Genomic DNA, 22,291 nt, shown 5'->3' on the forward strand with positions numbered 1-22,291 from the left:
TGGAGGGCTGGAAATCTGCCTTTCATCATTAAGTTGGGGCCTGTTGACAATGACAGTATTTGCTTCCAAGTTCTGTGAATTCTCAAACTCTCAGAATATGTTCCCATGCTTCCATGATCAAAACATTCATTTGTACTGCAGATAATAGCGTTTCGGCCTGCAAGTTAAAGCAAAGAAACAGTAATGCTTGTGTAGTTTTTACTATGACAGTAATGCAAAGCCCTAGGAGAGCCTCCAGCATAAAACCAAAAAAAGCACTGCGGGCAGATGTAGTAGATACTCGCAAACTAGCAAAGCAAGAAAAGCCACCACACTGTGTCACAGCATGCCTTCAAAATAGCGGCCAAAGTGATGCTGGACTGAGCAGTCAGTTTAATTAGAGACAAGTGCAAATAACAAGAAAACACCATTAAACCATCAGAACACCTGCATAACAGTGCCCTTAAATCTTCACAACTTCTCTGAACTCTGTTGGCAGCAGCGCTTCTCCCCTGCTCTCACCATCCTGTTGTTCTCCAGATGGTTTTGTCAGTGATTCATTTTGTTTGCCAGATGATGATCGTGTGGCTATGTGGGAGTGGTGTTTTGTCCATTCCTAGCCCCATTACCCTACCAGTCTTCCTCTCTGTGTTGCCGTTCGTTCAGGAGAGGATTATTAACACACTGTCTGTCCCTCATTATGTGCAGGGAATGAACATTGCATTACAAATGCAAAGTTCATTGTTTAGGCTCTTGCACACCGCAGCTACCTCCGCTTTTGAACTCACTTTCCTGTATTGCATTCCTTCCAAAAGCTGCTTTGCTATTACCTGTGAGGCTTTTGCAGATGATGTACTACAGTGCTTGCTAGACTTTATAACTACATCAGGTGCTGTATTGGCAAACCCATCTTTTCCACACATGGTGAGGTTGTTGCTTCTTTTGAAAGGCATCTTGCAACAGCCTGTGCGCTGTGGTGCTGTCAGAAGCATGTGCCTCGTAATAAAGATTTATGTGCTGTATATAAGTCAGCGCTGACAATCCCAGACTGTTTGTGTGCTCTGCTACTATAGTGACAGTCTTCAGAACCATAATGTTCAAACCTCATGCTTGTCTCTTTCCATTTGTCCTTTTGGTGTGGTATCTGTGTTTCCTGTTTCTTAGCCAGCTATTTCAGAGCTAATTAACTTAATTTTAAATGAGTGTGGGTTTTTTCCCCCAGGATTCCATTTCTTATCTCACATGCAAACAGAGGTCTATGAAACTGCATTAGTTTGCTTCCAAACATGGGAGACACAAGCAAATGCCCTGTGACTTCCTTAGTCCATGTATACTGATAGCTTTTACCATTCTGCAATATGTTTTGAAAATCTGTAATTTGATTAAATTGTGAATACCTGGTTAAGGAACTTAGGGTTCACGGTTTTTTTTTCATTGCTACTTAAAACGGTTGACTTGGACTCAAAAGCATTAAATGAGCATGTAATGGGGAATTCTTCTTAAAGGGGCCATGTAATAAAAGTGCCTGAGGAGTAAACTCTGTTTTCTGTCATAACGAGATAAATTGAGAGGAACTCTACTGAAGTAAATGGAAATAGCTCACATTAAAATCACCATAAAGATAGTAGGAAAAAAACCTTATAATGGATGTTGCTATCAGAATCTTAACTTCTTTTTTTTTTTTCATTTCTGACACACATAAATGTTTTGCTGCTTATTCCAGCTTTACCATTTCCAAAATACAGGCTTCGTATATGGAGTGAGTGCAGAAAAGTGTTTTTTTGGCCCTTGCTTAAGTAAGAACTGCAGACGGCTTTTAAGTAATGATAAAATGAGAAAGGTAAATGATAGTTACCAACTTGTGAAAGAAAAAGCAGGCACAAAAAACATTTATAAGAGGCTAGTGATGGAGCTTTGTTCTGCTGTAGATTTGTTACTATATATCTGACTCAGTGTTTCACAAAATGACAGTATCGTTGAGGTTGGAAGGGACCTCTGAAGGTCACCTTGGCCAGCTCTCCCTACTAAAGCAAGGCTACCTAGAACCAGTTGCCTAGGACCATCCCAAGGATGGAGACTCTACCACCTCTCTAGGCAACCTGTGACCATGCTTGGTCACTCTCGTAGTGAAAGCACAGAAACAAGAAACTTGAATTGAAATTACCATTGTCATGATCTCCCAACATGAAAATGAAGGTGAAAGAGTTGAAATGATGCATGAGAAGGAGCACAGCCACTACAGGTGGGAAAGCAGTATTGGGATGAGGTTCTGCCTGAACACTCTCCCCAAGTCTGGGCCTGATACTGCACTGAAGTATGCAGAAGTGCTCCCAAACCAGGGAAGCTTAATGATGCCTGTTACATTCTGTGTGTGTAAACTGAGTAAACTGATCACTCACCAAAAAGCTGTTTCATAATCTGGCCTTTCCCTCTTTTCACTGTGGAAGAAAATGGATTAGGAGAATGTTTCCAAAGATTTTGAGCGATGGGAGCAGGCTTTGGAGAAGTCTGCAAATGCTCAGAGAGTTTCATGAAGCTTTTTATGGTGAAAGGTTTGGGTGCTTCAGGACACCTACTGAAGTTGGTTCCTTGTAGTGGGTAATCCTGGTGGCACCTACCTGAAGAGCATGGTGCTGCCTTGCGAGGCAGGATGGAGAAGAGAGGCTGTCTTGGCTGCTGGAAGGGCCGAGGCTTTCTGGCAGATCTGGGAGTGAGAAGGGGGCTGTAGAGCTGCCTGGGGGATGCACAGCAAACAGCTCTAGCTTACTCCGAGATCCAGTTTCTCTTAAATATCCATAGCAGCTGATCCAAAGCTTTACAAGGAAGGAGGAAATGCGCTGTGTGTTTTGTTCTGAAATGTGTTGCCAGAATGGTGACTTAAGCTACCTGAAAACTTTTAGGAATTAAGTGAATTCATATGTGATTGTGTTTTTGCGAAATTGCATTTTTATGGCACAGGTGTTTTGCTTCCACTCATACTGTCAAGTAATAAAAATTTGGATGATCAAAAGGTTATATTAAATAAAAAGAAAACAAACAAACACACCAAACTTTACATTTTTTTATCTTGTATGATTTCCCCCTTCCCATGTGTTGGTTTTTGAGTCTTCAAGTCATAATCGGATCATATTTTCTGGTTTTCTCAGTACAGTCTCCAAATTGCAAAAATCCTATTAGCTTGAAAGGGAATTGGTATTTCCTGCTTAAGCTTTTTTTGAGTTTGAGGTTCTCAGGTGGCCCACTATTTCCAGACATGGGGACTAAATTAAATGCTGAATGTCATACAGGTGGGCAGCATTGTTTCTAAGTCTACCTTTGCACGTCTGTTTTCTTGCACACAGTTGTTAGCATGTAGATGTGGGTGTACTGTGTGGCCAAGGTCAACCCAGCAATATAGGATAGGTATTGTAGGTTGGTTGGTTGGTTTGTTTGTTTTTGCATAGGATCCCTAAGTACTTAGGGTACTTGAGTTAGTGATGAGGTCTTCAGAAATACTCTGTCTCTCTTCAAAAAGGCTATGCAAATTCAATTTTTACCACTTAAAGTGAGGTGTGGTTAGGACTTTAAGGTGTAAATTAGGTAAGCAGCGTGATAATCGTGAATAAGTTCCTGGTTTCACATGGGTTTGTAATAATAATTGTAAACCATGCTTTGACTTGAGTAAGATCTTAATTTATGCCAGTGCTGAAAATAAACTTGATAAATACACTCCCTTACATGCATGAACACAATTTGGTGTATTGTGCAGACTCTACTACTGACAGTATCAGGGCTAAAAAAGCTTAGAAGAGAAGTAAATATGATTGTTATTAATTTAGGACTCCCATGAGATGAATCCCACTGTATCTACTGTATTACTGTAATTGTATACTGTATTAGTACATTGGTAGTATATTGCAATTTTACTCAAAATTACGTATCATTTTTCCCTTTTCAAGCAGTTGATTAATCTGCAAATCCATACGCTAATGCAACAAAAGTGTCTGCTTTCTTTTAGCAAATGCATTATATGGTTATAGGGAACTTTAAAGCTGTGAATGTGGAACTTGCACTGTCTTCCATCAGAGGATGAGACCCAAATCTCTGCAGAGTCCATCACTTCTCTACTGAAGTGATTAGAGCATTTGGTTCCACTTGTTGGTTTTAAACATTGTTTGCCATCTATATCCTACTAATAATACTTTTTTTCAGTAACTGTTAAAAAAGAAAGTGCAGTAAACAGTATTGAAGGAAAACACAGACACATGTAAATATCACTGAACTCTGATGTCTTCTTTAAAATAATTTACATTTCTTTCAACTAAATGTCCGTTTCGGATTTTTAACGTCTGACGGAGGCCTGCAGCTTGACATGCCTGAAGATGTTTGTTGCTCTGCTACCCCATTTCTCACTAGACAGTCTTCCCTCAGGCTTTGCATCCTTATCAGCTGAGATGGTCATGCTGTTTGGAGCCTCACTGGTAACAGTGACCCAGAGTTGCAGTGACAACTGGGCGAGAAGGATCTTCTTGTGTTGGTGGTACCACGGCACTCTGTAATGCTCTGCACATTCGCAGAGTCTGTTTTTCACAACTGGAGATTAATCACCTACTGGGCTTGTAGATTAATTTTATTAACAGGCACATACAGGATCATTAGTTGAGGCTCATGGCTTGATCTAACGCTTATCTTCTGACAAGTGGAAATGTTTTATATATAGTAAATGAAGTGAAAATGGGATTAAAAACTGAAAATAATGCTATGAAGTATGGAAACCGTGTTGTTGTTTAAATAAGTTAGTAGTTGGAGGAGACAATTTCCCAAATTGCTTTTTCAAGCTTTGTTTCTCTCTAATTTTTGATTACTTTCTTTTCCTCTGCATTTTAAAATTCCAGTTATTTGTTATGCCTGATACATAGTTCATTAGATGCTCAGCAGATAGTTTACAACTATAAATTTTACACGGATCATTCAATTGCAGAAATTTTGTTTGTGCTTTAGCATGTAAGACCAGAAAAGTAATATTCCTCAGCTGGTCCTGTCAAAGCAGAGTATTTGAGGGAATGAATCTTCGTATCTGGCTGTGCAGGCACAGTGCTCATTAATGGGAGCAAAGGCAGAACAACCCACCTAGCAATCCATTAATGGGGCTGTGTAGCCCTTCTGTTTGAGGAAACATCACTAATGACCCATTAGGTTAGAAAACTATGCAGAGGGCCACGGTCCTCTGGCCTTTCCCAAAAGAAGGCTAGTAGGGCATCCCAAGAGTCTCCTGACTTTCACTTGTTAGGCCATATATCTGTTATTGCTTGCACCTACAGATGATGGACAAAGGCTTCTTGAATTCTCAAAATTTGTGGAAATTGGGCTGGTATGTTTTGTTGCTTTGTCATAAAAATACAAATTGCGAGCAGAAGTTAGAGTCCTTCAAATTCATACAGAAAGAAGCAGGAGAGCTGCTGTCTCTTAATATTGTATTTCTAACAGTTCATTACAAATGTTTCCTGCGCATCTGACAATGAACCGTAGTAGACTGTAATTATGGCATGAATATGTGCTGAATTTTGATTTGAATTCCATTGCTAATTAGTTAACTGCAAATCTGAATGCTATAACAACAAAATGGTGGCTGATTTACATATCTGGTTTACTTTTTCATTCTGAAATAAGATGAAGCAGAGTTTTTTATTTTTAAGTTTGTAGAGGACTTTTATTTACAAAGTCACTGACGTCTGTAAATTCTACCTTTTCATTTCTTCACAATTGGTCCATTGATGTCAGCGGAAGCTTTGTTGTCTTGTTTATGTAGGTCTCTAGACATGAGCATCTCCTACCAGTACTGCAGTTAGCGGGTCCTTCAACACAGTAAGGTTTGTGTTCCCTGATAGAAACCTCACGCGTGACACAGCCTATTACTGCTTTTAAAAAGCAGCTTGTGCATTAGCCAGTCCCAGTTGGGTAATAGCAGTATATGAACCCAAGCTTGGTTCTTCAGGCCATTGGTCACTCTATCAACATCTGTGGGGCTTAAAACATTACAGGTTTAAAACATTACAGGTTTAGGTCTGAGAGTGCTGCAGGCTGGAGACTGAGAGCTGTGAGGTGTTGGCAGTGACAGCAGATGCTTCTTAAAATTTGCTTTTTGTGCAAGGTGAAGTGACATAAGATGCAGCTTTTCGTGCAAGGTGAGAACATGGAACAGAATCCTTCAGCTTAAGAACCTGAAGATGTTGAGCTTTTCACCATTGGGGTTTGGGTTCAAAAAATAATTTAAAATCTGGATGGGTTTAAATTTTTGAGCTAATTGATGTTCTTTGATCTTTCTGGAGTATCCTCCTGACTTAAAGGTGATGAGATAATATTTTGTTTAAGCAAAACATCATCAGTCCCTCGAATTATCGATTTTGTTTATTAGGAGTGAGGAAACTCTTAGGTTTGGTTTTCAAGATGTGTATCAGTTTTTCCTTACTTTTAAAATCGAAAAGGCTTCACTAGGTGGCCATGTTGCCGGAGGGCATGGCTACCAAAGGAAGCAAATTAACATAGAATATGTTAATTTGTTTTTCCTGTCCTTCAGTCACAGTGAGGAGTGTCTAAATATTTCAGTGACTGAGATTTCGGATTCCCACTCCTTGCTACACAACAACAACAACAACAAAAGCTATTTATAGCAATAACAGTTAGCAGCGATACAGCAGCCTCAGATAGCTATAGGCAGCGTCTCACCATGACCACAAATGTTAACTGCTTTTGCACTGAATGCCTCTGTGAAAACAAAGAGCACTGAGAAACAAAGATCAAAGCAAAACCAAAAGAAAGATTTTTTTATTGCTATGTTTTACTTTGCTGGCAGACCAGAGCAAAGGTTTTCTGAACATTTAAAAGATGAAAAAGGTGAAGAATCCCAGAAGCGATTTATCTTGAAGCGAGATAACTCTAGTATTGATAAAGAAGACAATCAGGTTGGTTCTCGGTTCGAGAGTTGCTGAAATTTGTTCTGTTTTTGAAGGTGGGCTGACTGATGTTATTGTTGTTCTTTTGTTGTTGCTCTCTTTCTCCTCCTCCCCTGCCCTCCTGCCCCCCTCCCCGCCTCCTTTGGCGTACGTACCACCCACCGTGGGTAGCATCGAGCCCTGGCGTGGCCGCTTCAGCCGTGGCAGTGTGTGGGTTTGCATGGGCGGTTTGCTTGGCGCAGGACTTGCTGCATGCCCACGGGAGGGGGGAATGCCGGCGGCTCTGGGCTGCGTGGAAGGATGTGTCAGTCGCATTTCTCAGTGTTTCGCCTAACTATGGCAATCGTGACGCTCCCTCCCGCTTTCTCCCTTCCCTTGTAACCTACTCAGAGTTGGATTTCAGTATGGACTGATGATAAACTGGTGTAGCCCAAAAAGGAGAGAGGAAAAAAACAACAATAATAATTAAAAAAATGTCCGGAACAAATGTGATGGTGAGGCCAGGCTGATTTTTTTTTTTTTCTTAAAAAAACTTTCCTAAATTAAGTTTTGACCAAAAATAAATCAATTTCATCTTTTAGTTCCCTCCCTCCTCCTGTGCCCTCACCACCTTCTACTGTCTGTGTAACTTGCTTGTTGTGCATGTACTGTGGCAGACGTTACCCCTCTGTGTTGCCTGTGCCATAACACTAGCTTACCTTAGGTGAGCCCGATGAGTAGGGGAGTGCCAGGGAAATGTGTTTGTGCTGCCTTTAAAAGTGGGTGTTGTGCTGTTTCAATCCAGTGCAAGCTATGTATGTGGAATATATTAACAAAACAAAAAAATATCCAAAACGGTTCTAATGTGAATTACTTTTATGAGAATGTTCTCACAGGTAAGAAGACAGCATGTGCTTTATTTGCTTAGGTTATATTTGCAGAGGGACGTGCCAGTGAGTCTCTCATTGATACTCTCCTTCGTGTTTTCAATAAAGGACTGATGTTTCCTTTTTTTTTTTAATATCACCTTCTTTTCCTTGACTTTCATTTGTACATAGCAGCCTTGCCAGTTATGCTACATCTGAGTTGGCTTTGAAAGCAAACTCCAAGCATTTTCAAGGTGTGATGAGCTTGGGAATCAGCCAAAGGAAAGCAGCATGGCCTAGCTCACCAGCTGCTGGGGTGCAGGGGGGAAAGGAGCAGTACCTGAAACCCAATGGCCAGTGAAGCATTTCTTGCTGGGGGTCCTCTTCTCTCCTCCTTCCCATGGCACAGTCAGTTTCTGCACTGTGGTTTACAGAGAGGCACAAATGGCCATTCTTTTCCCAGCAAAACTAAGGCTGAGTGTTCCTTTATGGTGTGGAAATGATTAAAACTGTCATGCCAAATATTTGGGACTTCTCCTCCTGGTACATGTAGACCATGTAGTGGGTTTCTTCTAGGGTTTGCAGCTTAGGTCTTACCACCTAGTTTCCCTCTTTTCTTCCTCGATTTCGTAGGTAGTGCAGCACTGCCTGCCCTCCTACACAGCCAGTAGGAAAGTCGAGAAATCTTAGCATTTGAGAGCAATGGCACTTAGGCTTGGTCTGAGAACACCCGGTTTTAGGACAACAGGTCCACCAAAGCCATGCAGAAAGCCTCGTTTTGACCAGTTCCTCTATCAACCTGCATGTAGTATCTAACTGGATAACCTGAAACTCTCGGGTGCCCAGCCACACAGGGCGCCTCATGCAGGAACGACAGCTATCGTTTTCATGCTTCATTTGTCTAAGTGAACATTTATTATTCTCAGCTGACAGTTACTTAATGGCAGTTTTTAACAGCTCAACTTATATAACCCTCCTGGTTTTCTTTCTGCTCAGCAAAACAGAATTCTTCCATTTAGAGATGACAGACGAAGTAAATCAATTGAAGAGAGAGAAGAGGAGTATCAGAGAGTGAGGGAGAGAATATTTGCACAAGATGTGAGTAGTTGTTTTAATTGCCTCTTTAGTGCCATACCTTTGCCGGTAGTCAGACAGTCTTGCCCCCCTCCAACACAAACACCGCAGCTGGACTTGCCCTGTGGAGCTGGAGGTGACAGGGAAGGATGATTGGCACAGAGGGTCCGAGAGCAGCTTGAGAGGTGCACAGAAGGTTAGTTTATGGAAAAGGAGGTGATGAGAGATGCAGGGAGAAGGGCAGAGGAGAGATGAGGCCCAGCATGTTGTCTAGGGAGTGCTCATCCCCTTTTTTTAAATGTTGGTGTGGTCTAGGTTTCCTTCTTTTTTCCTTCTCTTCTACCAACCAAAGAGCAGTGATTTAAATGGACGCTCTCAATAATTTCAAGTAGCTGTGTTATTTCAACTTTGTTTTAAGCTGAATAAAATTTTTAAGTGTCCTTCTGCACAGCCTTCTAATGGTTTTGTTTCTTTTGATGAGTGGCACTAATTCACTAAAAACAAAGAAAAGCTGGAGGTTGCACAGGTTTTTTTAAATTTCCAATTAAGGAACTGTATTTCTGCCATCAGAAAGAGGCGGTCATATTGTTGATGATTTTACTCCGAAAGGAATAATATGAAACAGGCATTATAATTCCCGCCTTTACCAAAAAATAAGAACTTGCTCTGTTACCAAAAGAAAATGTTTAAATCTGAAACATCTGTGATCAATATTTAATGTTCTTGAAAAAGGAAAAACTTTGCTATAATACTGTAATGACAGGGTCCTAAAAGGAAAAAAAAAATAAAAAAATCAACATTTTGTTGTTTTATCTCTTATCTCAGTGGGAGCTCTTCCACTTGAAGGAATATAGGAATAAACCAAATTAAAACTATTACTGAAAATCATATTTGGCAGTGTCCTTTTAAATTAAAGCTGCTCATATGTTACAGGGCTAATAGTAGTATTTTAGATATCCTTTTATTTAACTCTGATTTTGGAGATGGACACATCCAAGTTCTTCTTTTTCAGCACAATACATTATATAGTTTTAAGGTGTGCGTTGTCTCGTTTGTGAAAAGTAACTTCACTTTTTAATAAGTAGCTTGCCACATATAAGTATTTTTAGCCTGACCTTTTCTTTCTTGACTGAGACAATTCAAGTCCAGGTAGAGGCCCTTTGTATTACCTTTTGCTTTCAGCATGTGGGTCAGATGTAAATACTGTCACAGTATATACTGTAGAGTTATTGAGTCGCTCAAGAGCTGCAAAAGCCTCTTTGCAACCCATTTCCTATATGAAAGTTTCTGTTTCTGGCTTATTACAAAGGAGTTTGTGCAAAACCAACAAATCTTTGGGTTTTGAAGCAGGCTTTGAATGAAGCACAGTGTTGTTTAAAAATACAATATGGAAAATTGTTGCCAGAATAATGCAGTTTCTATCACAAGAAACAGCTAGAAGTGCCAGGCTGGAAAAGTGTGTTGAAATTCGCTCCACAATGCGCTGCTTTTTTCATCTTTAGATACTTGTTAAAGACAGGCAAGCGGTGGGTGTTTCAGTTGCCCACAGCAGGAGGTTGTTGTGGTCCACTGGGTTAGCATCTCCGACTCGCAAGGCCTAAGTAACAGCATAGTTTGTGGCTGGCGTTTTAAATTGATTGAGAGTGAGCGTTTTTAAAGACGGGCAATGTTAGGTATCTCTCCCTCTCTCTCTCATATCCTCTCATTTGCTCTCTCTCCCTGCTATTGCAGGTGCTAGTGAGCATCGTAGTGCAGTGAATTTCAGCAAGCTGTACTAATAATATTAACAGGAATATATTCTTAGCTGAGCTTTTTTGAGTGGAGCACTCCTCACAGATACGAGATGTTTTTAGGATGATGTCAGTGGTTGTGGTGGTGGACAATGTCATTTTTTTCAATTTTAGGAAAGAGAGAAATGGCTTCCTTTTATAGGTAGCCACTTACTGCATGGAAGACTTTATAGTTTTAAAGCCCTCTGCAATTGTTAATTAATCCAGTTCTCCCCAGGTTTCTCTGAGGTAGGTACCTAAGCCTTGTCGTGCTGCAAATTACAAACGTAGAAAGAGAGACAAGAGGTGATTAATCATGTGGTATTTTTTATTATCTCTATACTGTTTACACTGCTGTAGTCAAACCTTTATTGGTGCCTTGCTTATGATCCACAGCAAATGGATTATAGATATTTTGCTTTTTGTTAGAGTATGCATGAAGAGACAGAACTTCCAGAATATTTTGGACCTAGCACTCCTCCCTAAACATGTTGAGGTGCCCAAAACTCTTTCAGTACATATCAGGCCAAGAGTCAGAACTTTGAACAAAATTTAGGAGGAAAAGGCAGTCTGGTTAAAGGAGCAAAAAATACTGTGCATGTTTCAAAAAATGTCTTAACCTGGACCTCACATACCAGCCAATAGAGAGTTTGCTTACCCTTCCTTTGATTTTACAGCACTCTAGTACACCAGATATCTTTGTTTCCAAGTGGGAAGGTTTTAACAAAATAAATATGTTCATGAATAATGCCATCATTATCATAGTCCTTATGATGATTAGTCTGATATTAGTCAGTTTAAATTATACTTTCTGACAAGTTTTCCATCTGCTGTGTTGGCTTTAATAAATTTTGACAAGGGGAGCTGGAGGTTTTAATGACTCCTGTCATGTGTAGAGTCATAGCAAGTGGCAGGGATTAAGAAGCATGTTAATGTGATAATTTAATAAAAGGATCGGTAAAGAAGTAAATACATAATAAATGTGATCGTTCCAGCTCACTGAAGTAAGAACTTAAAAGTACACATTAAACTTTTCAGGCTGCTAACAGTGAAATAGTGCTGCATGACCTCTGTTATACTCAAAGCTATTTTCAAGGGTTAGTTTGTTTGGTTTTTTAGTTGCAAAGCCTATAGCCTTTCTTTTTGAAACATGTTTTTATTGGAAACTCATTTTTACAACAATTTGTGAATTTTGCAATCAAGTGCACTGGAGCAGAGGACCTGGCATATCTGGCTTTTGCAAACAAATTGTTTCTTGTCTGAGTTGCTTTGCTTGCTTTTAGCTGGTTGAAAAGTAATTGTCCAAGAAAGGCAACTAACAATCTAGAAGAATTTTTTAAAAGTATATGTTGTTCTTTCCCTGTGAACTAATGCAAATTGTAGATTTAACAGAGAGTCGCAGATGTATGTGTAAATGGTACACTACATTTGGCTTCTAAGCATGCAGAAAATTGATTCTAAAGACTAGCAATCAAATTATATGGAGGAAATTTCATTCTTCAAGGTTAACACAATGTATAACCTCATGAGGCATGATCACGTAAGGACCATCCGTTGTTCATAAATGTATTGTTTAGTAATTATTGTGTATTCACTGAAAAATGTAGATGTTTTATTACTTACACAAATGCTAGACTTGCCCATGGTACGCGTGAAACTTATTAAAGGAAATAGACCGTGCTTTGTCTTTTTTTTGTTATTAACTGTAACGGCTATTTTTGACTAAGGAGTTTATTCTGAGGAGCCAGATCTGTTAGATAAAATAAATCATGATTCCTCTGTTTAAAAAAACACTGAGGATCTTTATCACTCTCTGGTTAAAGAGAGTCACAAAAGAAATATTTGAAAAGGTTGCTTCAGCCTGTCTTATCCTTCTAGTAGGAAAAGATTAGGAAGAAGAGTGTTTGAAATTAATAAGAACAAAACAAAGACATGCCTCATGTTGGCTACCATAAACTTGTAGATACTAAAACGCCTGTTTTGCTATACAGAGCCTTTGTTTGTGGCTGCAGATCAAGTAATAAGCATTAGTTGGAAGCCTGAGATCTATCATGTCTTGTTAACTGACATGAAAATGATTACCTGATGGTATCCACTGCAGGATATTGCTGCATGTTAATAGTTATCTATGTTGGCTAATATAATTAAAAAAAAAAAAGAACAGCAACCCCCAGTATACCTAGTGCACTGGCAGAGCTGATGCACATTTTCCAGTTGAGACTTAAAAAGGTTCTGGGAAATTGAAAGAGTGAAATACTTGTTTCATAAATGTCAATTAGTCATACAGAGCACCCTAATGGAAATCTTCCATGCAGAGATCTCTGAGGAGGCGAATTTGTAGGTAATCTTATGTAACTTTTTTTCCTTTGTAGGTTTGTTGTCAGTGTCTTTGAGCATACATGAGCCAAGCCTTTTAAGAATGTTTTACACAACAGCTGTGCTGTGTACTTAAGCTTTGCTGGTGCTTTAAATTGGGCATTATTGATGCTATAGATCAGGAAAGTGAGTCCTGATCTTGTAGTAGCTAAATTGCTATCCAGAGCTCCTTAGCCATCTGATTTTTAACAGTAAGAATAACATAATAAAAAAGAACCTGTCTTCTCTGCCTCTCAACCTCTCGCCTGTACTCAAAAATGGTTTCCAGGGATTGTGTGGCCCTGCACCAGCATCATCAGCCAGGAAAATAAATGGAGTTAGGATGGGCCCTGTCTTTAAGTCTATAATGCAGTTGATAGTGGTTCCCATTGAGACACTGAAAAGGGAGGAGACGTCTCCATTTGCCCCAGTCTCTTTAAAAGCTTGAAAAAAGAAGGTACATGTGCCTGTGCTTTTGTAACTTTGTGGGGACACAGACCAGTACCCTGGTCAAACCAAAGGTTTTTTACTCACTTGTCCTGGAAGCATAGCTATAACACTGCTTATGAAATGTGACTGAAGTCAATGCACAAATTCCTATCATGAACCTCAAAGTGAAGACACAATCCGAAAGTTGAGGTTGTACAAGCCCCTGGGGTGTTTTTGCAATGCTTGTAGGTAGTTATGCTGAAGTTTGTACAGCCACATTTGTTAAAGAAACATTGTGAGTAAGGTACATAAAATGAGAGAAGGTGCAGTGTTTTAGTGCTACAAAGGGTCCCAGCAGTTTTAGGTGGAACAGTTTGTGTCTCCTCTCAGCCTGGAGTGAAACCCTGTGTCTGCTGTAGCTGGTGGGAATTTGGTCCCTCGCAATGGCAGACTTGCTCCTGATATTCCAAGGCTTTGCGCTAAGGAGAGACGCGCTTGCCATGGATGCAATCTAGAGCCTTGCGTGTGTAGTAGGAGTGCAGGGTGGGAGCTCACCTGGGAATCCCACAGAGCTGTCAGATGTTCCCTGATGTGGATGTTGGGTGGGTGAGTTACAGTTTTAAGGAGAAAACGCATTGCCTTCTCAGAGCTAAATTCCTTCCTTGTGTAAGTTGATGGGATGGCACTAGATGCAGTGGCAAGAATCTTGCCCATGCATCTGCTGGAGCATTGGAAACGAGCAGGGTGTTGCTTCCGGCGCTGGCCAGCGCTCTTTGAGCAGGTCATTAGCTCACCCTTTTCAAAACAGAAACGCCCCAAATCCGTGCATATCCAATACCATTAAAATTTGACACAGCTAATGATGGCATTGCATTATTCTTTGAACTGATGAGTCCTGCTTTTATAGAAGTAATGGGCATGATCTCCGGTACCCTCCTCCCTTTGCCTGCCTTTTGTTTAAATTCAGTACAAGTACTGACTGTCTTTTCTTCTGTACCTCATGGAGATATAATCCAATGACAGCTACGAAGCACTTCGTGTAGTGAACATGAAATAGGAGGGATATGAAAAATCAAAGAGAGAGAATTATTCATGGGAAATTGAGCACAGCTTCATTTCTCTGCATACAAAATTAAGCAATGCTAAAAGAATTATACACTTGCCCATAGGATTTATTTCTTCCAAGCCCTTCACCTTTCTCAGGATCTAAGTCTTCCAGCAGAGAACCTTTTTGCAATAGACAATTATTGTTAATATTATTATAAACATTATTATCATAATTTCATCTCTCATTGTGGGCATGACTGTTTCCTCTCCAACTGTAAAATGTAAAATCACACAGTATTTCTAAGTACTGCAATGTCTTCTCTCCCTTTGAAGAATTTTGTCAATTCTGCATGCTTTCCTCCTGTTTGTCCTTCCTACCTGCAGCTCTGTGCTATTCTGCAATCTTATTTTGAGGTGGTAGGGCAGACCAGTGGAACCTTTTATTATATAGGAAAAATGTTTTTCCCCTTTGAATTGTCAGTATTTTGCACATACCGCCGCCTTCTTATCTCAGGGCTGAGAAGTTTCAGTTTGTTTGCAAACTGAGACCCCTTGTTGGCAAAGTGTTGTAATGCATGGAATTCATTTTACTGGCCTGACCTTATTCTTGACCTTTTTCCCCCTCTTGTCTTCTGCAAATGCAAATGATGCATGAATTGAAATCCCCTTAAGCCTGAACAGGGGAGGTAATTCTAAAATCAAGGAAGGAATTGGAACAGCAGAGCATATCTAGAACGTCTGATACAATGCCTTTTTTATTTTTCAGTCAGTTTGCTCCCAGGAAAACCTTTTTGTGGAAAACAGGTAAAAAATAGCTTTTTGTGTGTGTGTTGAACTTAGCTGTTTCCCTTATTATTTTGTCTATCTGTAGTTCTATAGTTGTTTATCCTAATACGAAGACTGTTGAGCAAATTTGTAATTGATATTATCTGCAGTGTTTTTGTGCTTTAAGAGGAATGAAGAGAGTTTGCCTTGTACTATTGTTTCTGAACAGATACGGTGTTACTGCTGCTTTCCCAAGACTTTGCATTTCAGTTTAAAAAGCAGATTGTGGGAGGGAGGAGAAGCCCACCGAAGGTTTCATTTCAAATGACAAACCTGTCTCTGGAGTGCCTTTAGAATTTAACGTATTGATCTTTAAAAAGCACTCTAGCAGTGTCTGGATGACGGTATTTATGAAACTCCACACTTGTGTTTCTGTTGTTTAACCTGCTCTCCCGTGGGGCTGAGCGGCAGCACTGACTTCACTTCTTGCTTGTGAAGGCTCGCACGTCCCCCAGACCAAACCTGCTTTGCTGCTGCATTGTGAATGTGATGAAATGGTGACATCTGAGCCACCTGTTGCTTTGCATTAATGTGTGATAGTTCTTACGGATGTTCTTATTATTACAATGAATACACTTTAAACAAAGGGAAGAAGAAACCGCGCTGGCTTCATAGCAGCCATAAATTAGCTTAACCGTGATGAAAATCTTAGAAATTGTGTGCCTTTGGGGCACATAGGCGTTTTAAACAAAACACTGGGAATTTCACTGGTGAGTGTTTCAGAAGTGCTAGTCCAAGTCTGTCCTGTGGAGATTTGAAACCTGTTTATCATCCCCTTGAAGAACAGGAGGTTATCTTTCACAGTATTTCTATCTTTGTCCATCCTTACATCTGTGAGATGCTTTGATGGGTAGGACTGTTCATGTAGAAAATGACTCCCCAGTAATGGTACAAACCAGCTTTTCCGATGGACAGTCCTGTAAGTGCAAGGAGGGAAGGCTCTCAGGAGGTAATGGCCACTGTCATCTAACCACCTTATATTCTGAGAGCCAAGGATATTTCCTCAGCTGCTGCTTCTGTATCATGACTATGGAGATATGAAAATAAATCAAAATTACAACAGAGGAACCTGAAGAGCAAAAAGCAGATGCTCTCATAAACCTACTTTTCTGTCTCTGGAGAGACTGGGATAATAAACATGACATATCCGTTCACGTTCCTGAGTCAGTATGGAAAGTGCTCAGACACTATGCTTCTTGAGGAGACCTCTATGGAATAAAGCATGAACTTCACAGCCAGGCCGCCACTGGTTTATGCCTTCAATCCCACACCTGCATGCAGGAGAATGAGGCCAGTTCTGGTGTTGGCACACGGTTTACTTTGCTGAAACCTGTGAGCTGGCTGACCAGCTGTCCCAGTGTGAGGATGCATACCCAAGTGGAGACCAGTAAAACGGCAGGTTGGAAACTGGGCTTCTGTTACTGCCTGCACTGTTGTTGTCAGGAGGGTGACTTCAGCTGCATTCCTCAGAACATGGCTTGTTCTTGCTGCGTGCCTTACAGCTTTAGATCACATGAAGCACTTAAACTTGTACTTAGCTCCGTGGACATGAGCAATCATGTTGATTTGCCGTATTGAAAGTTAGGTATGTGTTTAAGTGCTTTACCTTTCTGTTCACCAGAGAACCTGAGCGTTTCTCTGAGCTGCAGACATTTCCAAGCGACTTAGCAAGTGCTTAAAATTATATATGCAGTATTTTGCTGGCTTGCATTTTTTATTTTCTTATTGGGTGATATTTTTATGAATTTTCTTTTGGATGTAGATGTATGGTTCCTTGGTTTCTGAGAATTACCTTGCTTCGTAACAAGAAATGTTAAATGGCCTTCAGCTTCCCTGGCTGATATTTCTTATGTTCAGTTGACTGTGCACAGTTATGGAAGGGGCGGGGGGAGAGGGGGCAATTTTAACTGTATTTTTTTAAAAATTTGAATCTAGCATAAGTTGAAAGATGATACTAAAAATAAAATACAGATTTACAGATCAGAGAAATTTGAATTATGATGTCTGTTATCATAATATTTCTTTTCATTTTTCAGTAGGCTGTTGGAAGACAGTAGTATATGCAATGAAACCCATAAGAAAAGACAGCTGTTTAGGTTTGTATGACTTTATTTAATATTCATTTCCCCGTAACTCGCTCATTATGTTATCTGTGTCCTTGCTGAGGGAAAACTTGGCAGGTGTTGGTATGTCATGTTTCTGATTGGAAAGGAGTGTGGAGAACAGAGTTCCTGCTTGGCTCATCCCACGCTCTCTGAATGGAGAAGTCACAATGGGACCCTTTCCTTTGGTTTTATGGATCATTGGCTCAGGAGCTATATGAGATTTCCTGCTGCTTGGACTGCTGCAATTTGGGGGTGATTGTGACTGGTGGAAGTTCATTTTACTTTAGTATCTATGACAGGCATATTTCACAGAGTAGTGCCCAGACTGACCTTTTCTCCTTACATTGGTTTATTAAAAGCTGAAGTAAAAGTATGATGAGGTGAAACTGATTGAAATTCCCGTATCTAAGACAGCAGTGTTTTGAAGTTTTGTGAACTTTGTCTTCCAAACTCCAACTTATTCTGCCCAGAAAACACTCAGATGTATTCTGTATCCCAGATCACATCCCAAGCCACAGGGAATCAGTAGGAGTCAGTCCATATTTTCATGGAGAACATCTTTGTCCGTTGACACACAGGATCAGTGGAAGACCCAACCTGGTGGTGACTGTTCTTCTGAGAGACTTAGAAATAGCTCTCTTCCCACACCATGAGCTCCCACAGGTTCAGTTCAAATCAACCAGACTTGAGTGTGCCATCCTGTTTTTAAAGTCAATCAACTGCCATGAGTCTAAGCAGAATAGGCAGAAGTGATGAATGCTTTCAGAAGCGTGTCCTTCATCCATTAAGACATGTGGTTAGCTAGGCAGAAGTAGGGTGATCCCTAGATGTCTGTGTGCATTGGGATTTGCATAAGTAGCAGTGATAGTTTGTGTCACTTCAAACCTATATCATCTATATTATATAATTTTTCATTGCGAGGAGAAAAGAATGCAGGATTATTTGGCATGCGGTTGCTGACTGTGCATGTCTGCACAGCTGCCACGGAGAAGATGCTGAGCTTGCACCAGATAAGCAGCAGTACTGGAGCTTCTGGAGCCATGTCCCATGGCCACAGGCAGCAGGCAGAAAAACTTTTCTCCATGCTGTGGACTATCCTTGATGATCTGGGAGTCTTGTATTGGGTATGCAGGAGTAAGGAGGCATCTTACACACAGACACTCTTAATAACTAATATATGTATGGGTTTGGGGAACAAAAAAGAATTTTGTGAAACCAAAACCCATGGGTAACTGGGATAAAAAAGCATTCTGTTTCTCCTCCTCTTTTCCACTAGAATATAAATGTAAGAGAATTGTTTAATTTTGAAGCACAAGAATGCAAAAGAGACTGTAAATAATATACTTTTTTTTTTTTCTTTCCAATTAAATCTTAAGGAAGATTTATTTTTGAAACCTATTTCCTTTTTTTATGTTATTTCTTCTGTGCTGTTTCTCTTCGTGCTTTCCCACTGTCTGGGTCTAGCAAAGGTCAACAGGTTAATACTGCTGGTCACATCTGTGAGAGGCTCAGATCACAGGCAAGAACCACACCAGCCTGATCCTGTCTTTGACACGCTGCTCCTTCGCGTCCTGAGTGACACACCTCGGCGGGTTCTCCAAATAAAAAGCAGGAGCCACATTCACAAGAGAAAGGGGACCAAAAAAAACCAAACTAAACTAACACCCACAAAAAAAACAACACCAAAGTGACACCATAGATGCAGTTCCATCTTTTAATTTGTACAAAGAACTTTGAACCTGCAAGGTATTATACTGTCAAATAAGACAGAGCAGTGGAAAATGTCTTCTAAAAGCCTTCCAAAAGCCAGTATTCTTAGCATCACTTGGGATAGTGGTCATGGTGCACTAGGCTGTGGTAGGCATGCTGGTTTTGTCATTTTAGCAGTGCATTATAAGCAGTTCACCATAAATTCTCCTCCAAATTCTGCTTGCATTTTACTGTGTTGTTACAGTACACTGGATGCTCTGCAGCTGTTAAAGGACAAACAGCCTCTATCCTACAGTTTTTTGCAATTACTGTATGCAGAGGAAAAAAAAAAAAAAACACACTCAAATGGTAGGTCTCTAAGTGAAGCATTAGCACTGGACAGTCTGGGGGAGGACACATATTTAGGGGAAGACTTTAGGTGACTCTACAGAGCAGATGATGAGTGGGGACAATGTGCAACAGAAATAAGGAGGATGGATATGAAGACAAAGGTAGAGGACAGGTGAATTTAGTGGGGAAAAGCATTACAGATGATGGACAGCGAAGCAGCAAGAGACATGATATTTACTGAGGGAAGAGACAAGTCAACACGCAATAAAAATTCTGTGTCAGTGCTGCATGATATTGCTATGTCAGCCCTGTTCGATTAAGTGCTCTTAGGATATATGCAAAAGGAAAGCAGTAGTAAGTGCTGTGCATGTAAAAGGGAATAGCAGTGTTTACTTGCAGAAGGCAGATAAGTATGGGAGTCAAGTCCCCTGTTTCAGGCATGCTTTTTGTAAATGCAGAGCATTTCCTTTTTCTTGCTTGCTACAGGGTGCTCAAAGATAGACTCTTCCTTGACATGATTTTGTTTGTGTGCGTGTAAATCTTTGTTTCTTGATGTCCGTAGGGGTAACAGAGACAGCACGGGGAAGGCATCTGGCAGTCGACAGAGCAGTACGGAGAATGACTTGAAGTGGGCAGACCACCAGAGACCATGGAGCAGCACAGACTCGGACAGCTCAAATCGAAATTTGAAGCCAGCCATAACAAAGACAGCCAGTTTTGGTGGGATAACCGTCCTGACAAGAGGAGATAGCTCATCCAGTAACAGAAGTACCGGCAAACTGTCTAAAACAGGTAGCTAGTACTGTATTGGGTTCACAGTACTTCTGAGTACGGTATATCACAGAATGGTTTGGATTGGAAGGGACCGTTAGAGATCACCTAGTCCAACCGTCATGATTGGACCATGTGGCAAATTACACGAACAGTTGTATTCCCTGTGCATAGCAAATGTGTATGTCCATCTATGTATGCTAAAATGTGGGTACCTGGCATTGAGTTTTTAGGAATCAGGAAGAAAAACCAGTGTCTGAGCTTTGCAAGTCATAGGTGAGGTAGACTTTTCCTGTAGCAGAGTTTGTGCATGTCCTGTAAAAACACTGTCCTCACTTGTTGAGGCCAGAAAAGGTGGCACTCCTTTCAGACAAACCACAGACTTTAGCTTTTTATTAATTTTAATCTTTTTGAATCATGAAGAACTAAATGTCAAATATCTCATGAGAAATCCTGGAACATTTTGCTGTTGTTGCTAAAATGCAGACCATCTGTATTTTGGAGTACAGCCTCTCCTTCGCTACTGGCAGATGAGGCAGTGTGCTGTGGTGGAGGCAGGCAAAAGCGTTGAATTCAGAGATCCCACAATCTCTCCATTTCCTTGTTCAGATCCTGTTAAATAAAAACGCCATTTAAGGAGACTATGGACCTGGTGGGAATTCTGTATCTGTTTGCATTAACTTCATGGGTACATTACCATATGAGTTGCAGGGTCTGAATCTAAGTAATTTCAAGCCATGCCATTACACTACTCTATTATATTTGTGTGTAAAAGTGCATAATAAATAAGGAGCCCATCAGATGATTCCATCAGTTTGGCTCATTTGATAAATATAGTACAGGACAAGTAGTAATCAATATTTAGCACTTAGTGCACTTTCAGCCTGAGAGTGTTTTATAGTCAGTGCTTAGTTTAAAAACCGTTTATCAAACCTGGGTTGGTCAGATTTCACTCCTTTTCCCAAAATTGTACAATAGCCTTTGCTGTGATTCAGGATGCTGGGGAATGGAGTATTCAGAATAAATCAAGAAAACCTTTGATTTCATAACTACATTCTGAACATCTGGATCTTGAACGTAGTTTAAAATTTTGTTATATTTCACAGCTGTAAAGGAACACAGCTGGTGGGAGAACCACTCCTTCAAACCCTGCTGGTCATAAAGCTGCTGGGAGCTTTTGGAATATCCTGCCTTTTTTTCTTCATACTTCTATTTTATGTTTCTTTTGAGACCTTAGACAAATTTTTGGTTTATTATCTCAAGTTTCATAGAAACATAAAATATTTCAAGTTTGAAGGGACCCGTAAGGATCTCTTTCTAAGTTAAGATTCCCTTTCAGTTTTTCTCCGTCCTTATGTATATGAAGTTGTATGGAATTAAGACATTAGTTTGACTTTGATAATTAGTATGGTCTAGTTGCTTACCTATGGCTTGTTCCTGAGCATGACCATATGCAGCACAGCAAAACCAGTGTGTATGTAGTTTTGAAAATACACTCTCCAGTTTTCTTTATTTGTATAAAGGCTGAATAGGCTATACAGTGGGGCATGAAGCATGCAGTAGTCCATGTTTTACCTCCAGATTTCTTTACCTCCCATGGATCCTTCCATTGCATTAGAATTCCATTTGATATGCATGAACTAGGGAGGTGGCACAGATTCCTGTTATATTTTTTTAAATATCAGCACCTTCAGTAGAGTGTGGGTAAATGTATTTCTGTCCAACATTGTACTGCACAGGTGCAGAGCATTTAGAATAGTATCAGGGAAATCTAATTTGGAGAATTGAGACTCATAATTGCAGAAGAGTAATACTTTTAAGTAGCTGTTTTATTCTTACAATCAAGCATACTAAAGGGTGCACTTAGAAAATATATTGAAAGTGAGATCTCTGAAGCATGCCAATAGTTGTAAATGCCTCTACACTCTATATGCACCAAACTCAGAATTGCTTTAAATTGAAAGCTCTTGTAACACATTTTTTTAAACATCAGTGATACTAAAATTCCATGTTCTTTCCAGAGCAATTACATATTGTAAGTGCTTTGCATTTTTTTAAGTGAAGTGTTTAAATTTGAAAGCTAGTTGAGGCACAAAAAGAGTGAAAGTTGAAAAGGAAAA

At 40.1% G+C, this 22,291-nt stretch overlaps 1 protein-coding gene across 21 annotated transcripts in view; it reads left to right on the forward strand.

Annotated features, from left to right (window-relative positions):
- ARPP21 (cAMP regulated phosphoprotein 21) overlaps positions 1–22,291 on the forward strand; it is a 198,780-nt gene that overhangs the window by 116,027 nt on the left and 60,462 nt on the right. For 14 of the 21 annotated variants that reach the window (XM_065829991.2, XM_065829992.2, XM_065829986.2 and 11 more), the window contains 5 exons: positions 6,812–6,920; positions 8,753–8,854; positions 15,197–15,234; positions 17,292–17,351; positions 19,963–20,195. In XM_065829991.2, the coding sequence (XP_065686063.1) occupies positions 6,812–6,920; positions 8,753–8,854; positions 15,197–15,234; positions 17,292–17,351; positions 19,963–20,195 (542 nt within the window). The remainder of the gene's footprint in view (positions 1–6,811; positions 6,921–8,752; positions 8,855–15,196; positions 15,235–17,291; positions 17,352–19,962; positions 20,196–22,291) is intronic. The other 7 variants (XM_065830002.2, XM_065830004.2, XM_065830005.2 and 4 more) reach the window with 7 other exon arrangements.

The sequence above is a fragment of the Patagioenas fasciata genome, chromosome 2, assembly GCF_037038585.1.
Source record: "Patagioenas fasciata isolate bPatFas1 chromosome 2, bPatFas1.hap1, whole genome shotgun sequence".
In the NCBI taxonomy this organism is placed as follows: Eukaryota; Metazoa; Chordata; class Aves; order Columbiformes; family Columbidae; genus Patagioenas; species Patagioenas fasciata.